This window comes from Strongylocentrotus purpuratus, unplaced genomic scaffold (assembly GCF_000002235.5).
Source record: "Strongylocentrotus purpuratus isolate Spur 01 unplaced genomic scaffold, Spur_5.0 spur5_scaffold_10, whole genome shotgun sequence".
Taxonomy (NCBI): domain Eukaryota; kingdom Metazoa; phylum Echinodermata; class Echinoidea; order Camarodonta; family Strongylocentrotidae; genus Strongylocentrotus; species Strongylocentrotus purpuratus.
This window is the reverse complement of record NW_022145595.1, coordinates 23,772,621-23,796,234: the sequence shown is the minus strand read 5'-3', so window position 1 is coordinate 23,796,234 and position 23,614 is coordinate 23,772,621. Positions and strand designations below refer to the sequence as shown.

At 36.2% G+C, this 23,614-nt stretch overlaps 1 protein-coding gene and 1 long non-coding RNA gene across 3 annotated transcripts; one reads left to right on the top strand and one right to left on the bottom strand.

The window, feature by feature from the left end:
* Nucleotides 1–7,842: 7,842 nt before the first annotated feature.
* Nucleotides 7,843–11,045, bottom strand: LOC592855 (slit homolog 2 protein-like). Its single transcript, XM_030979179.1, has 2 exons — nucleotides 9,524–11,045; nucleotides 7,843–8,992 (listed from the first exon to the last, which is right to left on the bottom strand). The coding sequence occupies exons 1-2, from the start codon at nucleotides 10,630–10,632 to the stop codon at nucleotides 7,969–7,971; spliced, it is 2,133 nt and encodes a 710-aa protein (XP_030835039.1). The 5' UTR covers nucleotides 10,633–11,045; the 3' UTR covers nucleotides 7,843–7,968.
* Nucleotides 11,046–12,365: 1,320 nt separating this feature from the next.
* Nucleotides 12,366–16,304, top strand: LOC115921753. Of its 2 annotated transcripts, none has more exons than XR_004063094.1 (5): nucleotides 12,366–12,662; nucleotides 13,533–13,680; nucleotides 14,395–14,693; nucleotides 15,555–15,713; nucleotides 16,139–16,304. It is a non-coding gene; the product is annotated as an uncharacterized LOC115921753 (long non-coding RNA). The 2 variants fall into 2 exon arrangements; XR_004063093.1 differs by having other exon boundaries at nucleotides 13,528–13,680.
* Nucleotides 16,305–23,614: the final 7,310 nt, after the last annotated feature.

Sequence of the window (23,614 nt, the reverse complement as noted above, 5' to 3'; positions counted from 1 at the left end):
TAATGATTGGAATTACAAATTTTGAAAAACGTCCGCTGAACGGTTTTCATAACACTACAGTCTATTGGGGAAAACGAGTATGGTAAAACTGGTCACTCAAAAATTTTTTACTTTTTTGAGGCACTTCTTGATCATTTTGAAGCGCGATTTTGTTAGGGCTTCAATATCACACCATATCACAGACACTGGTAACATGTAGGACCTTGTATCTCAGATTTAACATTGTTAAATGATCCCTTAATGTCAGACTAAAGAAGAAACCATATAAATGATCAGGGTTTTTCAACTTTTTTGCCATTGGACTCTAAAAAGACTGGTCAACTGAGATTTTGTGCAAATTCCTCTGGTGTGAATGACCTTCCTGTTGACAATATCATATTGCATCTTTGCATTTGTGCCTGTTCTGACCATTGATTACTCAGTACGCATGACTTCCTCATTACCATATTTTAGCTTAGAAAATAAAAACAATGAGGGTAATTGTAACATGAAGAATGGCTTGGTAACAACTTATTCCACTCGAAAGACAATTGTTCTGCACCAGTAAAATTTGAATAAATTAAGATTCACACTGATTGTAAACTGGTTGCCAGGCAACACAATCACTCCTCTGTATTAATTATCAGTCTAATAACAACAACTGAAACAACAAGAATAACAATGAAAATAACAATGACATAAACACTGTATAATTCTCATTTGGCACTATGGACCTGAGCCTGAGGTAAATATTTTCTCCCAATCAAATCCCTTTAAGATCTTTGGAAGGACTTCAAAGCATGAGAAAATGGAACATAAACATGAATCGTTGTCAATATATGTGTGCTGTATTTAGAAGAAAAGAAACAATTCACATACAATAACAAATTGAGGTTGTGCTGGATTCCCTGAGGAAAGGAGGAAAGCAACTTGAAAATTGTACTGGTTGGAAGCTTCTCATTGCTATTGCAAGATTTTATCACACTCAAAATCCAGCTTTATTATTCAGCAGTGTTGTTGTGCAGTTGTCCGTTTAATCCCCTATGTTCCTGACAGAAAGAGTTCCATGCAATATAGCATGTATGCAAGCTCTCTTTATCTTCTTACACAATTTGAAAACCTAATCCCGGAAAATTTCTTGTTCCCAATCCCCATTCACAAGAGATGTGATTTTCTAATAGAAACACCTAAAGGAATGGGGTGAAATACTGAAAATTATATTCTTTAAGGTTAACAGGCTTTTTCCTATAATAGTTTTGTAGTCTGCAGGCACAGATTCTAATTTGAAACTACTTAAGCATTGAGGAGAGCCTACCTCTGTCTGTCTCTGGCACCTGGCAGCTTATTAAGTACAGAGCCAATGCGGTGTTGCATCAGCCTACTCTCTGAGCGCAGACACTGTTACGCAAAGCGACCGACTTTTCAGTCACCAGATTTCAAAGATCTCCCAAATTTATGAAAAATCTGCCAAAAAACCCTTGGTCATGAAGCTCATTCAGCCAGAATTACAATAAAATGAAAAGAATTTACACAATTTTGTGACATTTGTCAATTCTATACAATTATATGCTTGAATTGTGAATCTCTAATAATAATGTCAGAGTGAGAGAATATAAATACAATAACACTTGTATGCTTCATTTTCATCTAAAGAAACTATTAGCATCCTGAAAGCAACGATTATGCCTTTTACATAATAACTCAACAACCACTATACCAGAATTTGCCAGGGGCAGGCATATTTCACCAGGGATCTCAAAACCATAACAACAAAAGTATGCGATCAATTTCACAGATGTAGACTTTGAAAATTCACCATGCCAATTTTCCTCCCTTTTCTAAACATTTTGCTCAACACTAGTATTCTGTTTCACAACTCAAGCATCCCCTTTGTACATGCACTTGTCAGCACCAAATTATCCCCTTTTTTCACTCTATACTTTGTATATGTTTTCCTCCGCAGGCTCTCAATTTCCACTTGTCGTTTATACTCTCGTAAATTCACAGGTCAAGCCCGTGTCCCAGTAGACCAATTTTCTTTTAAACGTCAGGATTCACTTAAAGTGAGCAAAATATGACTCTGGATTTAGGGGAGAATGACTTATTCAAATTTACTATTTTGTATAATTTATTGCAATCAAATTTGTAATAACTGATCTCATATTTTGCCTCTCATAATTAATTTAAAGGAAAACATTCTATTTCCTGGTTAGACACTTGAAGACCTACTGTAGATCTGGATTCTGATTCACTAATTAATCAAATCATATATCACAATATATTTCTTCTAATATTAGACATAAAGCAAAAGACTATAGGTATATCCATTTATGAATTTAGAATTCACTTTATGAACAGAATAATATTTTTGTTTTCGTTTCCAAATTGTCAACTGATTTTAGTAAAAAAAAATATGTTGCCAAAGTTTTTAGCATTAGATTCATTTAATCTCAACTATTTTTCCCCCTTTTTTTAGGATTAACACACATTTTCTTGAAAATTGAAAGTGCTTGTGGAATTATCTCAAAACTCTTGATAAAGCATAATAGTTTCAAACAAAAACAAGCCTATCACTTTGATTCAGTGTCTAGCACTTGTGTATGAGGGGGGGGGGGGGGGATCTATAAATTCACGATCCATACTCCATATTTTAACTTGGGTGGGGTGTCACTTTTCCCCCGAGGCTTAGCTTAGAAGTCCTAGATTAGAGTTCTATTTCATTATTTATAAATTCATCCACTTAAATCTCATATTTATTCTACCATTAGAAATTTGAAAGCAAAAGACTACAGATATATGCATGATCTTTGAAATCACCTTGTCAACAATAGCGTAGTGCAACTGTTTGTTTCTTAATTGCTTTTTAATCTGATTTTAGTGGCAATATGTTGCCAAAGATTTCAGCTTACAAACTTCGTTACGGTCTACATTATTTTATTCTCATAAGGTCTAAACAATATTCTTTTGGAAAATAATAATGCTTGATACATTGTGAATCAATTTATCTTAAAATATTCATATGATAGCTCTCAAATATTTAAAGCATATTTCAAGTTAAACAGAGATATTTGACCTTAGAGTATGTGGGGGGGGGGGGGTTAGGGGGTATCTAAATATTGTTGCTTGTAGTGGAGATGGGGGGGGTGGGGGTGGGGGGAGGGGAGGGGGCTAATTTCTCCTCGAAGCCATGCTCAGAGGCTCAGAAGTCATGAATGAAAAGCTCAGGGCACGATAGATAACCTGTGGAGTATAACCATTAGTAGAGCAGGCATTGATAGATAGCTTGGGGTCACGTTAGACTGCAGGTCATCGCCACATAGATACACTATTGAGGTGTGGACATTCTGTATTGTCTGTGGTAACATTAGGTTATCATTCTCACCGCTTTCTTTATCAATGTATCTTACCTGTTTTAGTTTTTTGCTTCTTATCTTTCTTTCCCAGCATTTGGTGGTGTTTTAATCTTTCTCTCTATACTGTCCAATGTTCTTTCTCATTTATTATATTTACTTGTCATCGATTCATTTGCTTCATTTCTCATTCATTTTATTTATTCTTTTTAAATGTTGTTTCTCTTTTTTTTTCTTGGGGGGGGGGGCATCTTTTTTACATCTCAGTTTTAACTTTCTCATTCTACAGTACTTTGAAACTTTTTGTGATGCCTTATGCTCCACAAAACAACTCAAAATACTAATGCTTCTTATTCACAAAAATCCCATACTATCCTTCTCAAATTTCTTCTCACTTAATTAAAAAAAAATCCTGACAAGAATAGGTCAAATATTATATTCAGATGTGCATTCAGACATGTCATATAGTATACTATTGAGATTGTGATTGTGATGGTGATGAGGATAGAAGATAATGCTGCTGAGGATGAAGAAGATGATACAAATGATTTGAAATGATGATGATGATGATGATGATGATGATGATGATGATGATGATGATGATGATGATGATGAAGATGATATAAGTGAAGTTGGTGATGAAGACAAATGATGAAAATGCTGACGATAACGATATCCAGGTGGTGGATTAACAGTAACACACAGACAATAATCATTTAATGTCATAATAGGATAAAGACAGGATTACAAATTAAGCACCATTAAAACTAGAATGATTCTGAATGTCATACTGTCTTGATCTGTCAATTAAAGACGAAGAATTTGACATTTTGAAATAGAGATTTAATTTACCTTGAAGCATTTGCTCCAGCTTTCGGCGATCCACCCGAAAGCGCTCCTCAACGCGGTCAGGGTCAATCTCTGTCACATCCTCCGCCTGCTCACCGGGCGAAGCTTCCGTGCCTGGCCCGCTGTCGGACTCGTCCGAGTTGGAGCCACAGTTGTCGTCAATAATCGACGGAGATTCCTCATTTTCTTCCGCAAAATCGCTCATTTCGGAGATTGCGTCGTCAGTTTGGTGAGCCATTGTCGTTAAATACCTATCATCTACGTTTTCAGGAGAAAACGTCGGTCAAAAAGGGACGAAACTGACTCTTCACAAACTTAGGCAGACGATACGCCTTTGTCGGGCCGCAAGGAAACGTGTTAAATCTGATCGACAGGTTTGTACTTGTGTTGTTTTTATTTTGGTGATGCGATAACAAGCTTCTTCTGCAAAGTTTCAAAGTTTACTTTACATCTCACGTAAGAGGGCGATAGACCATTTCGCAATATTGACTGATCAAAAGCGCTCATCATGTTATCACCGAGTCCCATTTATCTCTTTCTCTATTTCATCTGTCTCCTCTATTTCAAAAAATAATGTAACACCCACTCTATTTCTCTGCCATTATTTCTCTCTATTTTGTTCCAATCCATTTCTTGCCCACCCTCTCTCTCTATGTGAAATTCTCTCTCTCTCTCCCTCTCTCTCTCTCTCTCTCTCTCTCTCTATGAATGAATAAATGTATCATCGTCTCTCTGCTTTTGTTTTTGTAATATCACGCTCATGATCATCTTTTTACTTCAAACTTCCTTCCGCCTTCTTTTATATTTACAGATCTCTGTGTCAGGTTTTTAATGCACGTGAACTAAACAGGCAATCTTTAATATTTTTTGACGAAATAGATGTGCCTAGATTGTTCAATATTTATTTCAAGGTCATGTTTTTTTTGTAATTGCTTGAATTTGAATTTATTGAAAAAACATCGTCACAAAGTATAATGACATTTAGTTACAGATAATTAACAAACAAAAAGGAATTACAGCATGCAGTTCTTGTTTTTTTTTCTTCACCTGTACAAAATTTACACATTTTCTCCACATACAGATATAACACATTTTATATATTTAACAGTATTACAAATAACTTTATCAACGTCTAGTTTTATTTTGCACGAACTTGTCAAAATTCTCGTCTTACAGATATATCACATTTGATATACTTTAGTATTCAATAAAATTACAAAATAACGTTATTATCGTCTATTGTCATTAACTTTCCAAATGTGTCTTTATTGTTCACATTTTTAAATTCTTTATAAATGACACTAATTTGTTCGAGCAATACATTCTAGGGACTAAATATTGTACAATCCATGGACGTGTGATACTCGTCTGCAATTTCCCCAGTATTATATTCATTCTGGTATTCATTGCAGGTACGTAAAATGTGTTAGGAATTTATTCGGGCGTCTATGCATTCCAATTTCAATGGGTACATTATCTTAACTTTATATTCTAAATCGGCAAATAGTTTAACGTAATTTATTACTTTTTACAAAAGTCAAATATTTTTCTTGTTTCATGTTTTGCTTAAACAATCTACATGTTCGCAATTTACTTTTCTCCTTTCCCTATACGTAATCAATGTTTAAATCCACTATAAGTTGAGAAGCATATATTTCTCGAAGTTTAACTTCTGTTTCCTCTCCGACTATTTTATTTTTATCTATAATATTTTCTAATTCTAGACATTCATTATTTCCGTCAACATATAAATTACTTTTCTTTAATAAATTGTGAACATTACTAAAAACATGTAGTAGATTTTGCTAACCTTTCTCTATTTTCTTGAAAAGAAGAATATAAAAAAAGAGTTTCATCAACACTTTTCATACGAATCCAACATTTCATGCAATTTGTTAACATATATCGATAATCATAGGATATTCTCCAGCTTCAGCCAATACAGCCAATTTACTACTCTTTTTATTTACCCCTAAGATATTTCTCATCCATTGCAAAAGGAACACTTTCTATTAAACACATTATTAAAAAACATTTTATTGTTTTACCCTGAAGCCTGTTTGATTTTGGACATAGAGTTTATTCTTACCATTATGTAACCAGACGTTTGTTCAAAATATGTTTTTTTAATTATTAAATCAAATGAATACATTTTGAAGAAAAAAAGAAATATTGAAATGATTTGCCAACAGATCTCGAGAGGGAGATGCCCCTATAGAGGGATCGGTTTCACAGCCACTATAAACAATGGAATAATATAGCTTTCTGACCATTAACAAGGAAATCTTCCGCCTATTACTATAGTATCATGTTAACTATTTTTGCTAGTATCATTGAAAAACTGCTTGTATTTATAATATTTGTGTTTGGACCATATTGATCTCCATTGAATTAATTGTTGATGATTAATGAATAAATAAAATAGAATAAAATCAAGCAAAATAATTCATTTTTGATAATAATATCACACGAATGCTTAAAAAAGATGTGCATATTGTTTGAGAAAAATAGAGTATAAAATAGTTATTTGAAAAGAAATAAATGACAACTGATTTTAAAACTACCAGTATGGTGCCCAGAAAGAAACTATCGAAAATAACGAAAATATTGCCTTTTGAAAACGACTTTCATAAATCATAATTTACAGATAAATCCACTGCCGTCTAAACATTGTTATACCTGTCACAGGTTTAACAAACCCTTACCAAAATAATTAAATCAAATTATTACAGGCAAACGGTATAAAATCTTAGGAGCTTTGCGAACCAGCTAAGTGGCAGAAACGCATGAACATGATAAAGAAATTATGAAAAAGAAAATATATGTATATATCAAAGAAGATAAAGAAACAATATACAGCTAATTGGTGTGACCAGACAATGTAATTGTATACTTTACTGATTATTTGATTCAATAAAATAATCTAAATATAAAACATAAAGAAATTAGGTATTACTGAATGTTATGAGAAATTGTTAAGAAATACAATATATACAAAGGCACTTTACACTGATAATTCAAAATAATGTTTCTAAATATACTCATGCTTGTTTTAACAGTTTGTATAGAATGTGCGTATGTAATTGTGTTTTTACAGACGTGTATTAATTATATATGTTTACGTGTGGGGACCATACCTTAACGTCGCGTTTGAGTAAAGGATATAGGCTACTTGATAATTACACAGAAAGGTGCCATTCAAAATTCTTGCAGTGATCATCATCAGGATAAGCATACATGTATGTTTGCTACAAGATTATAAACAGTTCAACAATACATATTTACGTTACTATTACAAACTTATAATAACGAGTTATGATTAGTTTATACAGGCTCTGATACAATGTTGGAAAATGGTTTGACATTTAACATTATTAGTATACACTTTAACTCTTGTTCAGCTTGAGTAATATTGTATTCAAATAAAAACATATTAGGCCTGAACAACGATTCAATCAAATAAAAACATGACGCGAAATCCTAATACTAGATAGTTATTGTTCTTTCTTTTCGTTGGTATCCAGTCAACTCTGTCAGCATACTTTTTTTCGCCATAAATATACTTTGTTATATTCTGAAATAAAAACCTCTGAAGCTAAAAGTCGAGGTTTTTATGACAAAACTAGAAATTCCAAATTCTGGGCAGCAGTAGACTCCATTTAAGTTATGTTGATTTTTGTTATACTAGGCCCCCAATCGGAGTAGGGAGATACACCAATGGTTCACCCCTACGTTGGATATGTTTAACATGACATGGCCTAAGGTCAATAGTTATTTTCGAAACGTATATCTACTCGTTTGGAATCAAGTCATCAGTCTTTAGATTGATAGTCAGATTCTTTGCCAATTTATTCCAGAAATACTCTTGTCCTCTTACATCGTCAGTCCAGTGGAGATAGGGTCTACCGTCGTTGAGATACAATCTCGCCATGAAAGGTATCTCATCATCAGGGATGTCTTCGAGGAAGACCACAACAACGAACTCGGTTCGAGTATCACTCACGTGGTCCATGGCGATGCGCAGTTTGAGCATGAACCAGCGATCGCGTACAGCGGCTCTGCTAAGCACAAGGACTGTCTTGTAACTCCGGGTCACTGCGTGATCAACTGCATCTAGATAATGCATTCCCGGTACGAGGTCTTCATCACCAAAAACATTCCTCTGAAACTGCGGAAGCTTTTCTTCAAGAGCCGGACGAAGATGGTCACGAATCCATTCTTCGTCATCGTCATAGCAAATGACATTTACGTCGAATTCGTAGTCATTGTGATTGCGAGCGTCTCGGACTTCGTTATAGCCAACTAATGCCAGTTTCAAGAGAAAGAGTTTATACCTCAAATGCCATCGATGACGATGCACAAGCACTGCAATGACAACCATGCAAATGACTGCGAGAGAAATCAAACATCGAATGGTACTGCTGAGCCTACAGAGATTACTTGGATCAAAATCCCGGAGAGGCTTTTCGCGAAGAGGAGCGAGAGATCCTGACGAACAAATAGTTGTGTGCTGCTCAGTGAGGTTCGGTGATCTCCGGTGCCAATCGAGAAGCCATTTTAGATCACAATTACAGAGAATAGGATTCATTGATATGTCTAGAGATGACAGGGAATTCTCAATCGGTTTGAAAGTGGATTGGTTGAAACGGGTTAGTTTGTTGTCTGCTAATGAAAGATATTTAAGCAGTAGATTGTTCGAAAATATTGTTTCATCAAGGTAAGATAGACGGTTTCTATCAAGGTCTATGCGTGTCAGTTGCCTTAACTCTGTCAGCACATCGTAGCGAAGTAGCTGAATCCTGTTTCCTGATAAACTCAGCATATGAAGGGACACCAAGTCGTGAAAGAGATGTGAATGAAGGCTTGGAATATTACAGTCGTTTAAAGTAAGGCTTTGCAAAGTCGTGAGGTTCCGGAACGAACCAGGTAGTAAACCCGCTGAATTCCACCCGAATCTGGTATTTTTACTCAGATACAAAGTCGTTAGGTTATCCATCCCGTCGAAGAGAGAAACGTTCATATACCACAAATCGTACACACCAAGATCCGTCGCACCAAGGTTTAAATATATAAGAGAACGTAAATGTTTGACGGATTCCCTGGGGTCCCACAGATAAACCTTTTCTATTTTATTGTTGAGTACAAGTGATGTTAACGATGGAGTTTCCAATAGCAAATGGTGTATATTACATCCAGATAAAACTATCTTTTGAATGCTTTCAAGTCCGGTGAACGCTGTGAATTCTAAGAAAGTAAGGCCTTTGTTCCTACTCAAATCCAAGAGGGTTAAATCTTTCAACCCGAGAAAGGCAGATTGTGAAATTTCTATAAGTAGATTGTTAAACAATTGCAGCTCTTGTACTTTTATATTCCACGTTTGATTGTATGGATTAATGTGTTGTATGTTGTTGAACTCCAGCTCCAGGATTCTTAAATCTTGCATTCCTTCAAAGAAATCCGGCTCGATCGTAACTAGACTGTTAGAGCTGAGAGAAAGTTGGTAGAGTTGGGTCAAATTTGAGAAGAGGTACGGAGAGAGAGCCTTCAGACCAACCGTATGAAGGCCGAGAGAAGACAGAGGACAATTGCAAAAGGAGTCGAAGAAGTCTACCGGAAAAGCAGTCAAATTGGACCCTCTGATTGACAAAAAATCTATTTCAGAACGTGAGATCCCTATAAATAGGTTTTTGAAGACTTTCAAAGTTAGAGGGGAGTCTCCAATGATTAATTCACGGACATTTAGTGACGCAATCACATTAGGATCTACTGACTTGATGGGGTTTTCTTTTAGTAACAAAACATCAATATCGCACACTAAATTGAAAGATTCTGTGCTGAGATGTGCCAGCTGATTCCCCTCCAAATGAAAGTTCTTGACCATGCCACACGAACTGATGTTGATGAAAGCAAACTGGTTACGTGACAACTGTAATTTCTCCAGCTTTGTGCTCCACCTGAGAGTATCATTAGGAAGCGATATCATGTTTGAATTGGACAAATCCAGAATGGACAGCTTACTCGCCCAACGGAATAACCCCGTATCCGGCAGCACAAGATGTGGGTTGTAAGACATCAAGAGACCCCTCAGATCCCTGAGAGGGTAGAAAGCTGTGTGATCCAAGGCCCTGATGTCGTTGAAACGAAGATCTAGGGTTGTGATGAGAGGGTATCTTACAAACGAAGAGTTTAAGAGGGCTTTGACATTGTTGCTCTGCATGGAGAGTAGCTCGATATCCTCAGTAAGATCTTGAGGAATTGAAGTAAGTCTTCTGTTGTCGCACCAAGCTTCCTTCAGCTTAGGGTCCTGGGAGCATACTTGAATAGAACTCTCCACAGTCAGCTCTGAGGTCGGCAACGCATCTCCGTGAATTGTTATTAGACATGGGAATACGAGAAGAAAATATACTACCAACGTGGTCAAAGATGAAAGAACGGAGCATTCTTTCAACGCCATAACGTCTGCAGATGAAGTGATAACGAACTTTTATTTTGCCGAGCTAAATTAAGCCATCACAGCCCCTAAGAATGAAGTGTTCAATGGATATGAACAAGTGATGTAATGAAATATAATGTAAATGAATAGATATATCCTTGCTTTTCTGTTTTGTTGTTGTTGGTTGAAATATGAACTTTGTTATCATCCTGAGCTTCCTTCCGCCTTCTTTGCGTGGGCTTTTTAATTGTATCAAAGTTGTAATCGACTTCGAACCAAACCGAAACCAAAACTCAAACATGCAGATTGAAATGTGATGCCAATAAACCTTTTTTTAATGTCCTATACGATGTTTGTTTTCCAGCTTTTGATTCAGAGAAAACATTATATTTAGATTTCCTTCCTCCTTCCCCAATCGCCTCAAAGTGCATTTAACCTACACCCACAACAAAAAGTGAGCCACCCTTACTCAAATTGATGAGTCACTGGTTTGTCCGTACAGCGAAACACTTGAAGGATCATGTGAGTCACTATGACTCGATACAAATGAGTCTTATTTATCTAAGAGACTCATTTGTATCGAGTCATAGTGACTCACATGATCCTTCAAGTGTTTCGCTGTACGGACAAACCAGTGACTCATCAATTTGAGTAAGGGTGACTCACTTTTTGTTGTGGGTGCATCATGACATAGACCCCCCTACTCCCTAGGCCTATCACACACATACCATACCATGCCAGAGTCACTGTCCACATTTGCAATGGAAAATATATCCTAAAATATCACATTTAAGCGATGTAATCGGTGGTCCCGCTACCCGAATCTGAAAAATCTACTTTGTACGCACTAAATTAAGCCTTAACTTGAGATTTATTTGTCACCCATACTGTCACGAAACAATCTTGAATTAATTCGTTTTACATCAAATAACAAGGATCTAGGAGTTTCGTTGTATAAAACAATGATGCAAGATCATGCATGTTTTCATTCGACACGGCTTCGTGCGATACAGTAGAATCTATATAGTTAAGTTACACACAGCCTCATCAACTCGAGTGCGGATATCGTAAAATGAACGCATGCATCATTTGTATAATAATCAGAAGATTCAGCCCACGAATCCAGTCATAAAAATCATCGTTTAAAACCATATGAATAATTATGCGTACCAATTTTTCACTAGCTGCAGTCAAAACTCTTCTGAATCCAAGATATAAGATGGCGACGTCGCGTCGTCGATCGGGAATTCAAATATGGCTCGAGAATGCGCATTTTGGATGACGTCACGAAAGCATGCGCGCGCATGCATACAGCCTCACTTTCAAGTTGACTCACTTTTTTCTTCTAAAATGCTCTTATGTCGATCTTGACTCATTTTTTACGACCATGTGAGTCAGTCGAAGCATTTTGCAAATGCGTCAGCTCATGATTGACACACTGGTAAAATATAAATGAGTCAATAGAGACTCATTGGTTGTTACTAATGAGTCAATTTACACCTGACTCACGAAAATTATGCTTAAATGTGTCAAATGACTCACTTTTTGTTGTGGGTGTACCTTTATCGAACATAATTTAGTTCATTGACACATTGGCCCGAATTCACAAAGCAAGGTTTGAGCTCAGACCAAGGTTTACGTACGTCATATGACGCGTTTTAGACCTTGGTTCAGACCTTGGTCTGAAATGCATTTCACAAAGCCGGTTTGTCCTCAGACCAAGGTTTATGTACGTCATATGACGCGTTTCAGGTTTGAGTTCAGACCTTGGTCTGAAATTACATTTCACAAAGCAAGGTTTGTCCTCAGACCAGGTTTATGTACGTCATCAGACCCGAAATTTACAGACTGCTCAGATAGGAGGTTTGTAATTTCTCAAACCTGGTTTGAGAGCTATCAACCAATCAGGATGCAGCACTGGGTGGAGATAATTTATGCTCGATTGATTTTATCCAAATAATTCACCGCCTAAACAATCTGCGATAGTATCTGGTCAGCCCGATTTTAGTGCAATTGAAATCTCTCAATCTCTCGATCCTTTCCTTAAAATCGTAAGTATAAAACCTGTACATGTAGTCGAATCCATACTCTTCACGTTACTGAGATTTCAATATGTGATATGCTTTATAACTTTCCATTTTCCATGAAATGTTCGGTGTTTACATATCCGACGGCCTCTCAATTCCAGAGTTCAGGGACTGAGTCCGAGGGAGCTCGAGTCCAACGCACAAGGCGGCGGGGGAGCTCGCACCCTCTGACCCTGGGCTGGAGTTGGGCCTAGCCAGGCCTACAGTAGGCTATATCTGAGTATGTCAGTATGACTGTCATGTTTAATTTCGTCTTGTTGTCAGCAATGCCATGACACATGCCTATTAGAATAGGCCTAGACCTACACTAGTTATTACAAATTCATGATAATGATAATAATACCAGGCTCTAGCCTAGTATAGGCCTGGCAATGATGTCCATCACTTGACTTGTTTCACTGACACTGGTACCTAAATAAATAGAAATTAAAATGGCATCAGCAATGCCAATGTTCCCCAAAATGAATCACACTGACAGGCATGGACCAAAAGCTTCAGTCTCTCTATATCGCCGGTTGTTCACTGAGACTACGCCTGGCTCCACTAGACCTCCGATTATAGAATGTCAACAAATGTCAGTTTTAATTATTTTTATTAAAGAAATGACCCATATCACTCAGACGGTTATTTCTGTCTATGACTAGATCTAGTATGAGTCGTGACAAGCAAAGCTTAGTTTTATTAAATTTAGATCTGGTTCTGATTGTCTTAATTAACTGGCTTAGTCTCCAGAGCAAGGATCACCCACAAAGTCACAAGCACAAGTAATAACATTTCTTTAATTTAAAAACATTGTTTAAACATTTGTTTAATTTTATCTTCACTCTAGTAAAGATGGTAGAAATGCAGCTGATTCAGCATAATGAGCTGGTGTACCTGGAGGAGGAGCTGGAGCAATATATAGCAGCACAACCGGGCAGAGGCCTCTGAGTCTGAGATTGGGAAAACCCGCTGGATGATGAGCCTTTTGTTTTAGATTGAGGTAGGCTACTTTGAATTCAAATTCTGTATTGGGAAAGTTGCTGAAAACATGGCCAAACTACTTGATGAATATTGTTAACATAGCTATACAAAAAAAGGGCTTCTGTTGTAAAATCCAATCCTAGACTAGTGTCGTTATTAAAATGCAGAAATATTTCAATTCATGTTGACCGCCTAAATTCACTGTTCGTTTGCCCCGCTTCGCTGGTCTGCCTACGACTGTGCAAGCCCCCAATGCAATACACATGTGCATTTACATAAATTTATTCAATTTCTAAGCATTTTCTGTCATATTCGATACATTGATAGAATTAGATTAGTTATGATATTTATTCTTTTACATGGTACTGTAGGTGATGGGAGCATTAATGTTCATAATTTGTGTGTGGGGCATTTCCCAATACTGTTATTTGGCTTTAATACATGAGGAAATTATTCAGATTATGTGTTGGAAACAGGTTTGTGATTTCTTGTTTTGTGTAAAACTACTTAACTACTTAAACTTATTTTTCAAAAGGTGAAGCCGTGAAGGAGATTAGAAAAGGCATAGACAATTTTGTCTTTTACGTTAAATTGATTCACACCACATCTAGAAATCAGGATTTTGTTTTTGTTTTAAAGTGACAGTGACAGTTGGGGATGTAAAAATATAATAGCATAAACCAGCAAAAAAATGATTTATTTGAATGCTTGTTTTTTTAATTTTTTTAAAAAGGTAATTCGATCTAAAGGATGCACGGTGAGGAGGCGGCATGCCGTGTCACATTCATCTGTTTGCCGAATGGAGAGTAGTGAGGGATGTTTCCGAAGCTGTTGTCAGAAGAAAGGGACAAGTCATGAAGTTCCCTACAAGTTACAAGGCAAATAGTGACTACTATTCAGAAGCAGTTTTTCCAGTACTGCAGATTTCCAGGAGTTGCTGTTGATGGGACACATGTTTACATCAGGAGCCCTGGTGGGGCAAGAGCCAGGTACTACTTCAATAGGAAGAACAGGTACTCCATCGATGTTCAGGTGAGAATATCCAGCACGGCTTTCCCTTTAGACCATTTTTTTTGTACCTTGCAAAATTTTCACATTAGATATATACACTCTCCAGTCTTGTGTGTTGTACATCCATGCTAATTCATTGGTGACCAATGCAAGATTTCTAGTGGCCAAATGGATATTAAAGTAATATTCGCGTACAGGTACTCATTTCACTGCCTTTGTACACAGTTAAGAATATCCAATGGATAGTTAAACTTAAAAATCCTAACACTCGTTAATATCTTTTTAACGAAAGGGAAATTTGAAAAATCAAAACTTGTTCCATCCTTCTATTGGCAATACGGATATGACCTCTAGATTTCTGATATTTTGTTGATGGCCATGGCAATTGGGCCACTGTTTTTGCCATTGATCAATGAAAGAAAAAACAACAAAGAGAAGCATGTAAATTGATCAATGGCAATTACCACTATATATTTTAAACTATAGAAAAACAAACAGGTTCATTTCCAATAAAAAGATGCGAGAGTGGGTACCCCCTCCCCCCCCCCCCACACACACACAAAGCATTTGTTGTTTTAGGCTCGAAATGTTTTGTTAAAAGTGAGATTATTTTTGTTTACATTGTTACAAGATAAACAATGAAAACATGAGTTAAAAATAAAGAAATACTTCATCAGTCAATAAATATAGGGTAATTAGAATTTTCTTCCAATTTTTGTTGTATGAATAGATATTGAAAAGCAATTATCACATATTCAACTGCATTTGCATTAATTACCATAAATAACAAGTGAAATGTATACATTTCGCGGCCTATCTGAAGTGTGAAATGAGTGAGTTTTCATAACTAATGAATGCCAACATGTTATTTCATATTGACAGGTTGTCTGTGATTATGCTGGGAAAATAACTAGTATCGTTGCAAGGTGGCCTGGACTGGTAGCAGCCACGATGCCAGGATCTTTTCTGAGTGTGCACTGAATTGACAGCTTGATGCTAGGGCATATGAATAACAGTTGATTCTTGGAGATAGACTATAGGGTAGGTACTGTAGATTATTTCTTTATATGAAAACATTTGTTTATTCTTTTTCTTAATCAATCTTGTTTCCTTTTTTGTATTTGGCCAACATGTGACATGTTAGGAATGTTCATTTGTTAATATAGTAACAACTCGCATTAAGTAATTAATTCAAACGAGCTCATGTGCTTTTAAATTTCAGTTCACAAATCACAATTAATGTTTTTGATATCTGGATGCAACTTGATTAGTTTGTTGTCAAGTGGAACCTCATAGTTTTTGTATTAGTGACACAGGATTGAATAATTCCTGATTATGTGTACAATACATTGTATCCTTTCTATAGTATTACCCCCCCCCCCACCCCCTCCAAGAAAAAAAATGAACAAGTCGAAATTAAAAATATTGTTTATGATATTGTTTATTTTGTTCATTCAATTTTGCAGGTATCCATGCCTTCTCTGCCTCATCAGAAGCCATTTCTTCATTCAGAGGGTCGACCACAGATGTGCTTTAAAGGCCATCTGTACTAGTTCAGCCAAAGAGGATTAGACAACCCAGCAAGGTCACTGACGGGAGGCTATCTCATCAATTCAGTTCTCAATTAACATAAGAAAAAGAGGATCATGGGGATTAACAGGCACAGATTGGGGAAGTTTTCTATATAGAGGGAGCAAGTAGCTAGAAGTAGTACAGTGGGGCTTTAACACTTCACACACAAAAAAGGGAGATGTGTGATTGAGCGCATATTTATTAAATGCAAGGATGAGGACGTTCCATGCCTCATCAATACTAAGAGTATTTCAAAATACGGCCCCTCCCTGGTGTTCCCACAATACTTCGTAGTTATGCAGCATTACATCAAGAACCTGGGTGTTGAATATTTTTGATGTTATGTTTAGTTGATAAGTATTTGTTGTCACTCTGACGGTATTTGTAATTAAGTGTTCTCTATAGATTAAATGCACCCGATTTAACTATAATTAGCATTGTACTGCTGAGTTGAGGGGTGGGTCAATATAAATTATTTGGTTGGCAGCTAGGGGAGAGTATTCGAACAAATATTATTTACTGTACTAAGCGAAGTCAGAATTAAAGAACTTTATGTGCAAATTTGAATTTTCGTCACCCATTTTGTTGTATTTCTGATTTTCTTTCTGCTAATAGCGCTACAGTGAGACTTTTAATTGGCCTTCCAGAGCCTCTCTTAACCTCTAGTGGGCTATATTTCATATAAGCATGCTACAAAATTTACAAATGTGAACTGCATTGTTTGAACAAACGGTAGATTACTATTGTGTTGTATCCTCAATTATTTATGTAAAACATGAAAATACATATACGATATTCTTGCTTTCATATATTTACAAAGATAACTGAAATAGATATGTGTCAGATTATCTCTCTCTCTCTTTCTCCCTTTTTTTTTTGGGGGGGGGGTGCAGATGTGTGTGTTTGCAGTTTGCATGGTTTTGCATTATGTGTTTCATTGCAAAAAAGAAGAAGAAGAGAGAGAGAGAGAAAGTTGAATAGAGAGAGAGAGGGGACAAAGAAAAAAATTAATAGAGAGAGAAAGGGAGGGAGAGAGAGAGAGAGAGAGAGGGGAGAAAGAAAAATAATTAATAGAGAGAGAAAAGGAGAGAGAGAGAACAAAAATGGGTATAGAAAGAGAGGAGGGACGGGGACAGAGAAAGAGACAGGGAGGGAGAGAGAGAAAGATGAATAGAGAAAGAGGGGAGAAAGAAAAAGAATTAATAGAGAAAGGGAGGGAGAGAGAACAAAAATGGGTAGAAAGAGAGAGGGACGGGGACAGAGAAAGAGACAGGGAGGGAGAGAGAAAGAAAAGATGGCCATAGAGGAATTTTTAAAAATTAATATTATATGGAAACAAATCATTTACCAGTTACAATTTTGATGTGAAAAAAATAGCCAGTTGGGGAAACAAACGGGGAACTAGTTAAAATAATAATTGATTGACCATTCTAACAAAATAACTATATAGATGTATAGTAATTAACAATTGCAATCAAATGAATTAATATATTAATCACAATAAAAACTTAATTCATATTAAATCATTATTATTATTATTATTATTAGGTGATTTTATTGATAAGAATTTGTAACCCCCAAAACAATAAGACTCTTACAGTTAATTTAAAAGAGCCCTTGACAACCTTAGATGTATTTATTTAACGAAGGTTTTCAGGTGCCGATGTCAATTTGTTCTGGGTCAGATTGAGTGCTTCACCAGCACCACACAAATGTGAGTACGTGGGGCACTTTCTGCATCGGCGCGCCAGTTTGGTTCGATTAATTCATGACAATGCAATTCAAAAGTTTATTTCAGAGATGTTCTAACCATCATCTTTTCAAGATTGCTCATTAAGATGTCCGGATCGTACTAAGAATGCTTAGTTTAACAGTTTTTTCAATTCTTAACATTTAAACCCTAGCCCATAAAAATTATGTTAGAAACCCTATGGCTGAGACTAGTTTTACAAACCTTGGTCGGAGGTTTGGGAATTACAGACCAAGGTTTATACAAACCTTCCTTTGTGGAATGGGTTTGAAAATAAACCAGGTTTGAGCTCAGACCGAGGTTTGTACAAACCTTGGTCTGATCAAACCGGGTTTGTCCTCAGACCTCCGTTGTGAATTCGGGCCCATATGTTTCAGCAGAATGCGTCTGCATAGTATAGATCCAGAATTGGTCATTCACATTCAATCGTTCCAAAACTCTAACCTATAAAACATATAACTTCCTTTAATCTTAATTGATTAAAATATGCTCCCATTAACGAAATTTCATCTCGATCAACCTCCTACATCCAGGTCCTTTTGCTTAATCATATTTCTTTATTCCTACAAATCTCACCTTTTAAAAACTGGGTGACTTTAATAATTCCTTGTCTTCTCTATAATTTCCTTTCTCTTCTTCTTATCCGCCTTCGCTACCCCCTCCAAAATTCTATTTACCTAATTAAACATTTCCCCTTAACCCTCTCGTTCACTACACCAACACATTATTGGCCTTTTTGTCATGTTTTTTCGCCTTCTTCTAGTATTCTTTTATTCATATTGTAGTTGGTTCTATATGAAATGCACTGCACTCGGTTAATTAGCGATAGAATGAATACTCGAGCAGTCTTGATCGCTTTCTTATTGTAACCCACTTCGAGTGCGTAATGAGTAATTATCTCGTTACATTAATTATTTACACTAACATGTATATGAAGTAGGATCCTTGTTGGAAACTGTTATATTGGATGAAAGCTATATGTGAACGAGCATGCTATATTGAGCGTCCAAACCTTAACCTATAAAAAAGGGAGTGCCTTTGACATTTGGAATGAGGGCTTTTGTGATTTCTTTCAATGGTCGGATCTTGAACTCTATCGAGTACTGTACTCAAAGAGAAACAAAGAGGAATATTATGAAAGAGGGAACATTGTCGTCTTCCCTGTGGGCGTTATGCCAATGCATGAGGCATGCATTTTGGCGTCGCAACACATCCAGCCAAACAGAAACAAAAAAGGACGGCATATAATTTTATGTTTAACCGATTTGCCAGAAATCCGGACAGGAGAGGCGGTGAACATCCCACTACCTTGAAATAGAGACACAATATCAAACATAATGTATAAACATACAGTATCAATGATTACCAAGACAACCCTTTGTTCGATAACATTGCCATACGAGAGTGCATATTATATTCTTTCTACCGCTCAAGACGGCTACTTTGTTTGTTCAGAATTCCTAAAACTCGGGAACGTCTGGGGCTCTGCACCACAATAAGGGCCATAAGGCGGGCCCATTATGCCCCATCCATGAGGGCTAGCTAACGTTGCCCCCCCACCCTAATTCGAAATCCTACATCCGACGCCACTGCATACTTGTATCGTAGATAGATCCTTTAAATGTTGTTATTATATATGTATATATTTATTGAATAAAGAACATATTTATATTTTTTGTGTTTATTACAAGTTTTAGTTGGTAATTTTAATTCAGACAATAGTGCGCTTAGAAACACCTGTATTAAGCGCCTAATAAATGTTATATATAATATTATATTATTTATACTGTTTATAGATATCGCCAACTCGACGTACTTATGAAAGTGAGTAGATGTACACATAATGCAGCTCTCTGATTGGTCCGATGGTAGACACCATCTACCACACAAATCAAGCCAGCCAGTGTCTGTAATACTCCTTCAGCAGGAACACACCCGCTCTATTACATCTCGAACAGAAATCAATCGCCACCAGCCGCCAAAATTGTGTCGTTCATTAAATGAACTACATGTATATTGCACTTAAAGCATTTTCCATCTATTATTTATGTGCAAATAAGCACCCTTCCACACGTTTCTTGTTTGGAAACTAAATGTTAGTGCTGTAAACTTCTAGATTATTTTTCGACTGAAAAAGCATCAATACTGACAAGATAAGAGGAGAAAACAACTTAAATAAAGGTAAGACGAATCAAGGGTCAAAAGGTTTTTTTATTATATAATTCGATGATGATGGTCAATTGTATCGGATAACAAATTTATTATTATCTAAATTGTATACATTAATATTTCAAAGAAATACAAGGCAAACGTAACATAAAATATGAATATAATTTTGTTTAAGGACGTGGGGAATCAACATTTCCCATTTCTTAGCAGTTTCAAGTTTGTTATGTCTACCTAACATTAATGACTCCCTTCGGCATGATTAGTTATTAAAAACGTTAAGAACATTCGCAAAGCGTTCTTTATCAAATTAATTTCGTTATCCCCTTCCTTATCTATAAACCAATCCAATAGTTTCAGGACTTCATCTTCATCTTTCTACATCACTTTTCGTAAAAGTGAGAAAACGGTATTACTTTTACAGTGCTGAATCCCTTGATTCGATTCTCTTTGGTATACACTAGATGCAGAGACATAGATCCGTTGTTACCCTGAGAGACATGTTCCTACTTTTTTGCACTTCATCCGTCATTGGTGAGAGTAGGAATTATTTTTGTTTTTAATTTGGATTAATTAGGAGCATAATCGGAGGCTATAGATCAGTTACCTTCGGGGCAAAAGTCAAATTTGAGGGCTTTGAGACATTGGATATTGTAAAAGTTTGTGTAGTATCAAGTTTCCTGTCCTAACGTAATAACCCCACCATTTTTGTATGAGAAAAATATTTTGTTAACGTTTTCTGCCGCTTGTAATTAATTTAGTTCATGCACTTTTTTATTGTAACACCATTTGTAGTTCAGCTCTCGAGCTGCGATGATGATATTATTATCATTATAATGAGAAATATATTTTGTATTTGATTCCTTGCGAAGCAATCGATCATGTTTTGTGTGTGAAAGGGCCGTAGCCAGAGTTTGATGTTGGGGGGGGGGGGGGGGGGGCACATACATGTAATTGATCGACGTCCTGGGGAGGGGTCTAAAAAAGTTCAACCGATCTTGGAATATGTTGGGGGCATGTGCACCCCCGACCCCCGTGCCCCCCCCGTGGCTACGGGCTTGGCGTGTGTATACAAATCAACTATACATGTTGTGTATTTAGTGAATTATTGTATAATTTGTATAATTATGTTTTAGCTCACGCGCAGGGGCCCGCTACAGACATGGCCGATGAAGTGTTGCATACACTGTAAAAAAAATAATAGTCGAAATAACTCAATAAAATTGAGGAAAAGAATTGCCTTATTTTTATTAAGTAAATATTACCTACGGCATCTTAAGTAGAATTTACTTATTTTGCTGAATACATTTTTGCTCAGTTAAATCGAGTTACATTAACGTAAATAATTTAAGTATTGTAATAATTTTAGATAATTAAAAAAAAGCTATGAAAGGATTACATATTGCGCGATTTGGTACCCATCTAATCTAACAAGTAACATCCACTAATTATTCACTACTTCTATTTAAGATTAATCACTAATCACTAACACTACCTCTATTTAAGATTAAGATTCGACACATATTGAAAGGCTCCAAATTTTATATATACTTGGTCGTAGCATCTTAAAAGGAAAATTGGTTGACAATTTCCTGAAATATCAAGTTTTTATTTTTTTTGAACTGGGTAACAATTAAAAATTGTCTTGTCTTTGCTTAGCCATGTTAAATGAATTAGTAAATGTTTTAAAGTCCTTAAATTTTCATTCAACCACAAAAAAGAATTGTTTTATTTAAAAAAGAGTTTAATTTGGTCTTAATGAATATTCATAAATGATGTAAATATTTCTATTACGCACTGCATCGGTCCTTACTTTAATAAGATAAGAATAATCAACATAAATTGTTTGAGTAATACGTATAATTTCTGATTTTGAGTTAAAATTACTAAATTAATACAAGCTGAAATTACTTGAAGTTCTTATGTATTTGATTTTACTTAAATATTCCACGTATGTTCTACTAAATTGAAAGTTTGAGTTAGCAAGACTTAAATTTAGTGCGTAAATGGCAAAACTAATGTTTTCAAGTAAATTCTACATGGAAAAAATACGTAAAAATTACCAATGAACAAATTATTTTTTACAGTGTACGGAGGATAATCATTGCCAGCCGATTCTTGTTAATGGTAAATCGATGCCTACAGTGCCAGAGTACATGCCCTCGTTTCCCGTCTCATTGAAGGGTATTAAACGACATTTCATTTGCAAGTTATCTGGTGAGTTTTATGTTAATAGTGATGATCATAACAATTTTGATATGTCAGTCCGACTTTTAGACTGATTTGAAATAATTATTGTATGAAGGGTAGGCATCGACAAATATGATCTTTGAACGATAATAGTACATGCCATTTTTAGAATATTAAGGCATATTAAAGAGCCATGCTTTTCAGGGAACATTTTTTTTAAACCTGATATTCTTCCACACTTGCATAATACAATGGTAACGCTCACAAATTATTGTTCACCTCTTCACAGAACTCAACCTTCTCTTTAAGCTACTTATCCACAGAATCCTCCTTCTACCCCTACTACTCCTCCTCCCCTTACAAAAAAACCTAATGGTAAATGAATGGTGTTTGAATGGTAGCATCAATGGTAAATGGTATTTCAATGGTGTGCCAATGGTGGATTCTGTACGGTGAATGGTGTTTCAAAGGTGGTGTATGATGATGAATGGTGTTTCAATGGTAGAGTCTGTATGGTGAATGGTGTTTCAATGGTGGAATTGTATGGTGAATGGTGTTTCAATGGTAGAGTCTGTATGGTGAATGGTGTTTCAATGGTGGAATTGTATGGTCAATGGTGTTTCAATGGTGGCGTCTGTATGGTGAATGGCGTTTCAACGGTGGAATTGTATGGTCAATGGTGTGCCAATGGTGGATTCTGTATGGTGAATGGTGTTTCAATGGTGGTGTATGATGGTGAATGGTGTTTTAATGGTAGAGTCTGTATGGTGAATGGTGTTTCAATGGTGGAATTGTATGGTCAATGGTGTTTCAATGGTGGCGTCTGTATGGTGAATGGTGTTTCAATGGTAGAGTCTGTATGGTGAATGGTGTTTCAATGGTAAATTCTGTATGGTCAATGGTGTTTCAATGGTGGAATTGTATGGTCAATTGTGGAATTGTATGGTCAATGGTGTTCCAATGGTGGAATTGTATGGTCAATGGTGTTTCAATGGTAGAGTCTGTATGGTGAATGGCGTTTCAATGGTGGAATTGTATGGTCAATGGTGTTTCAATGGTGGCGTCTGTATGTTGAATGGTGTTTCAATGGTAGAGTCTGTATGGTAAATGGTGTTTCAATGGTCGAGTCTGTATGATGAATGGTGTTTCAATGGTGGAATTGTATGGTCAATGGTGTGCCAATGGTGAATTGTATGGTCAATGGTGTTTCAATGGTAGAGTCTGTATGGTGAATGGTGTTTCAATGGTGGAATTGTATGGTCAA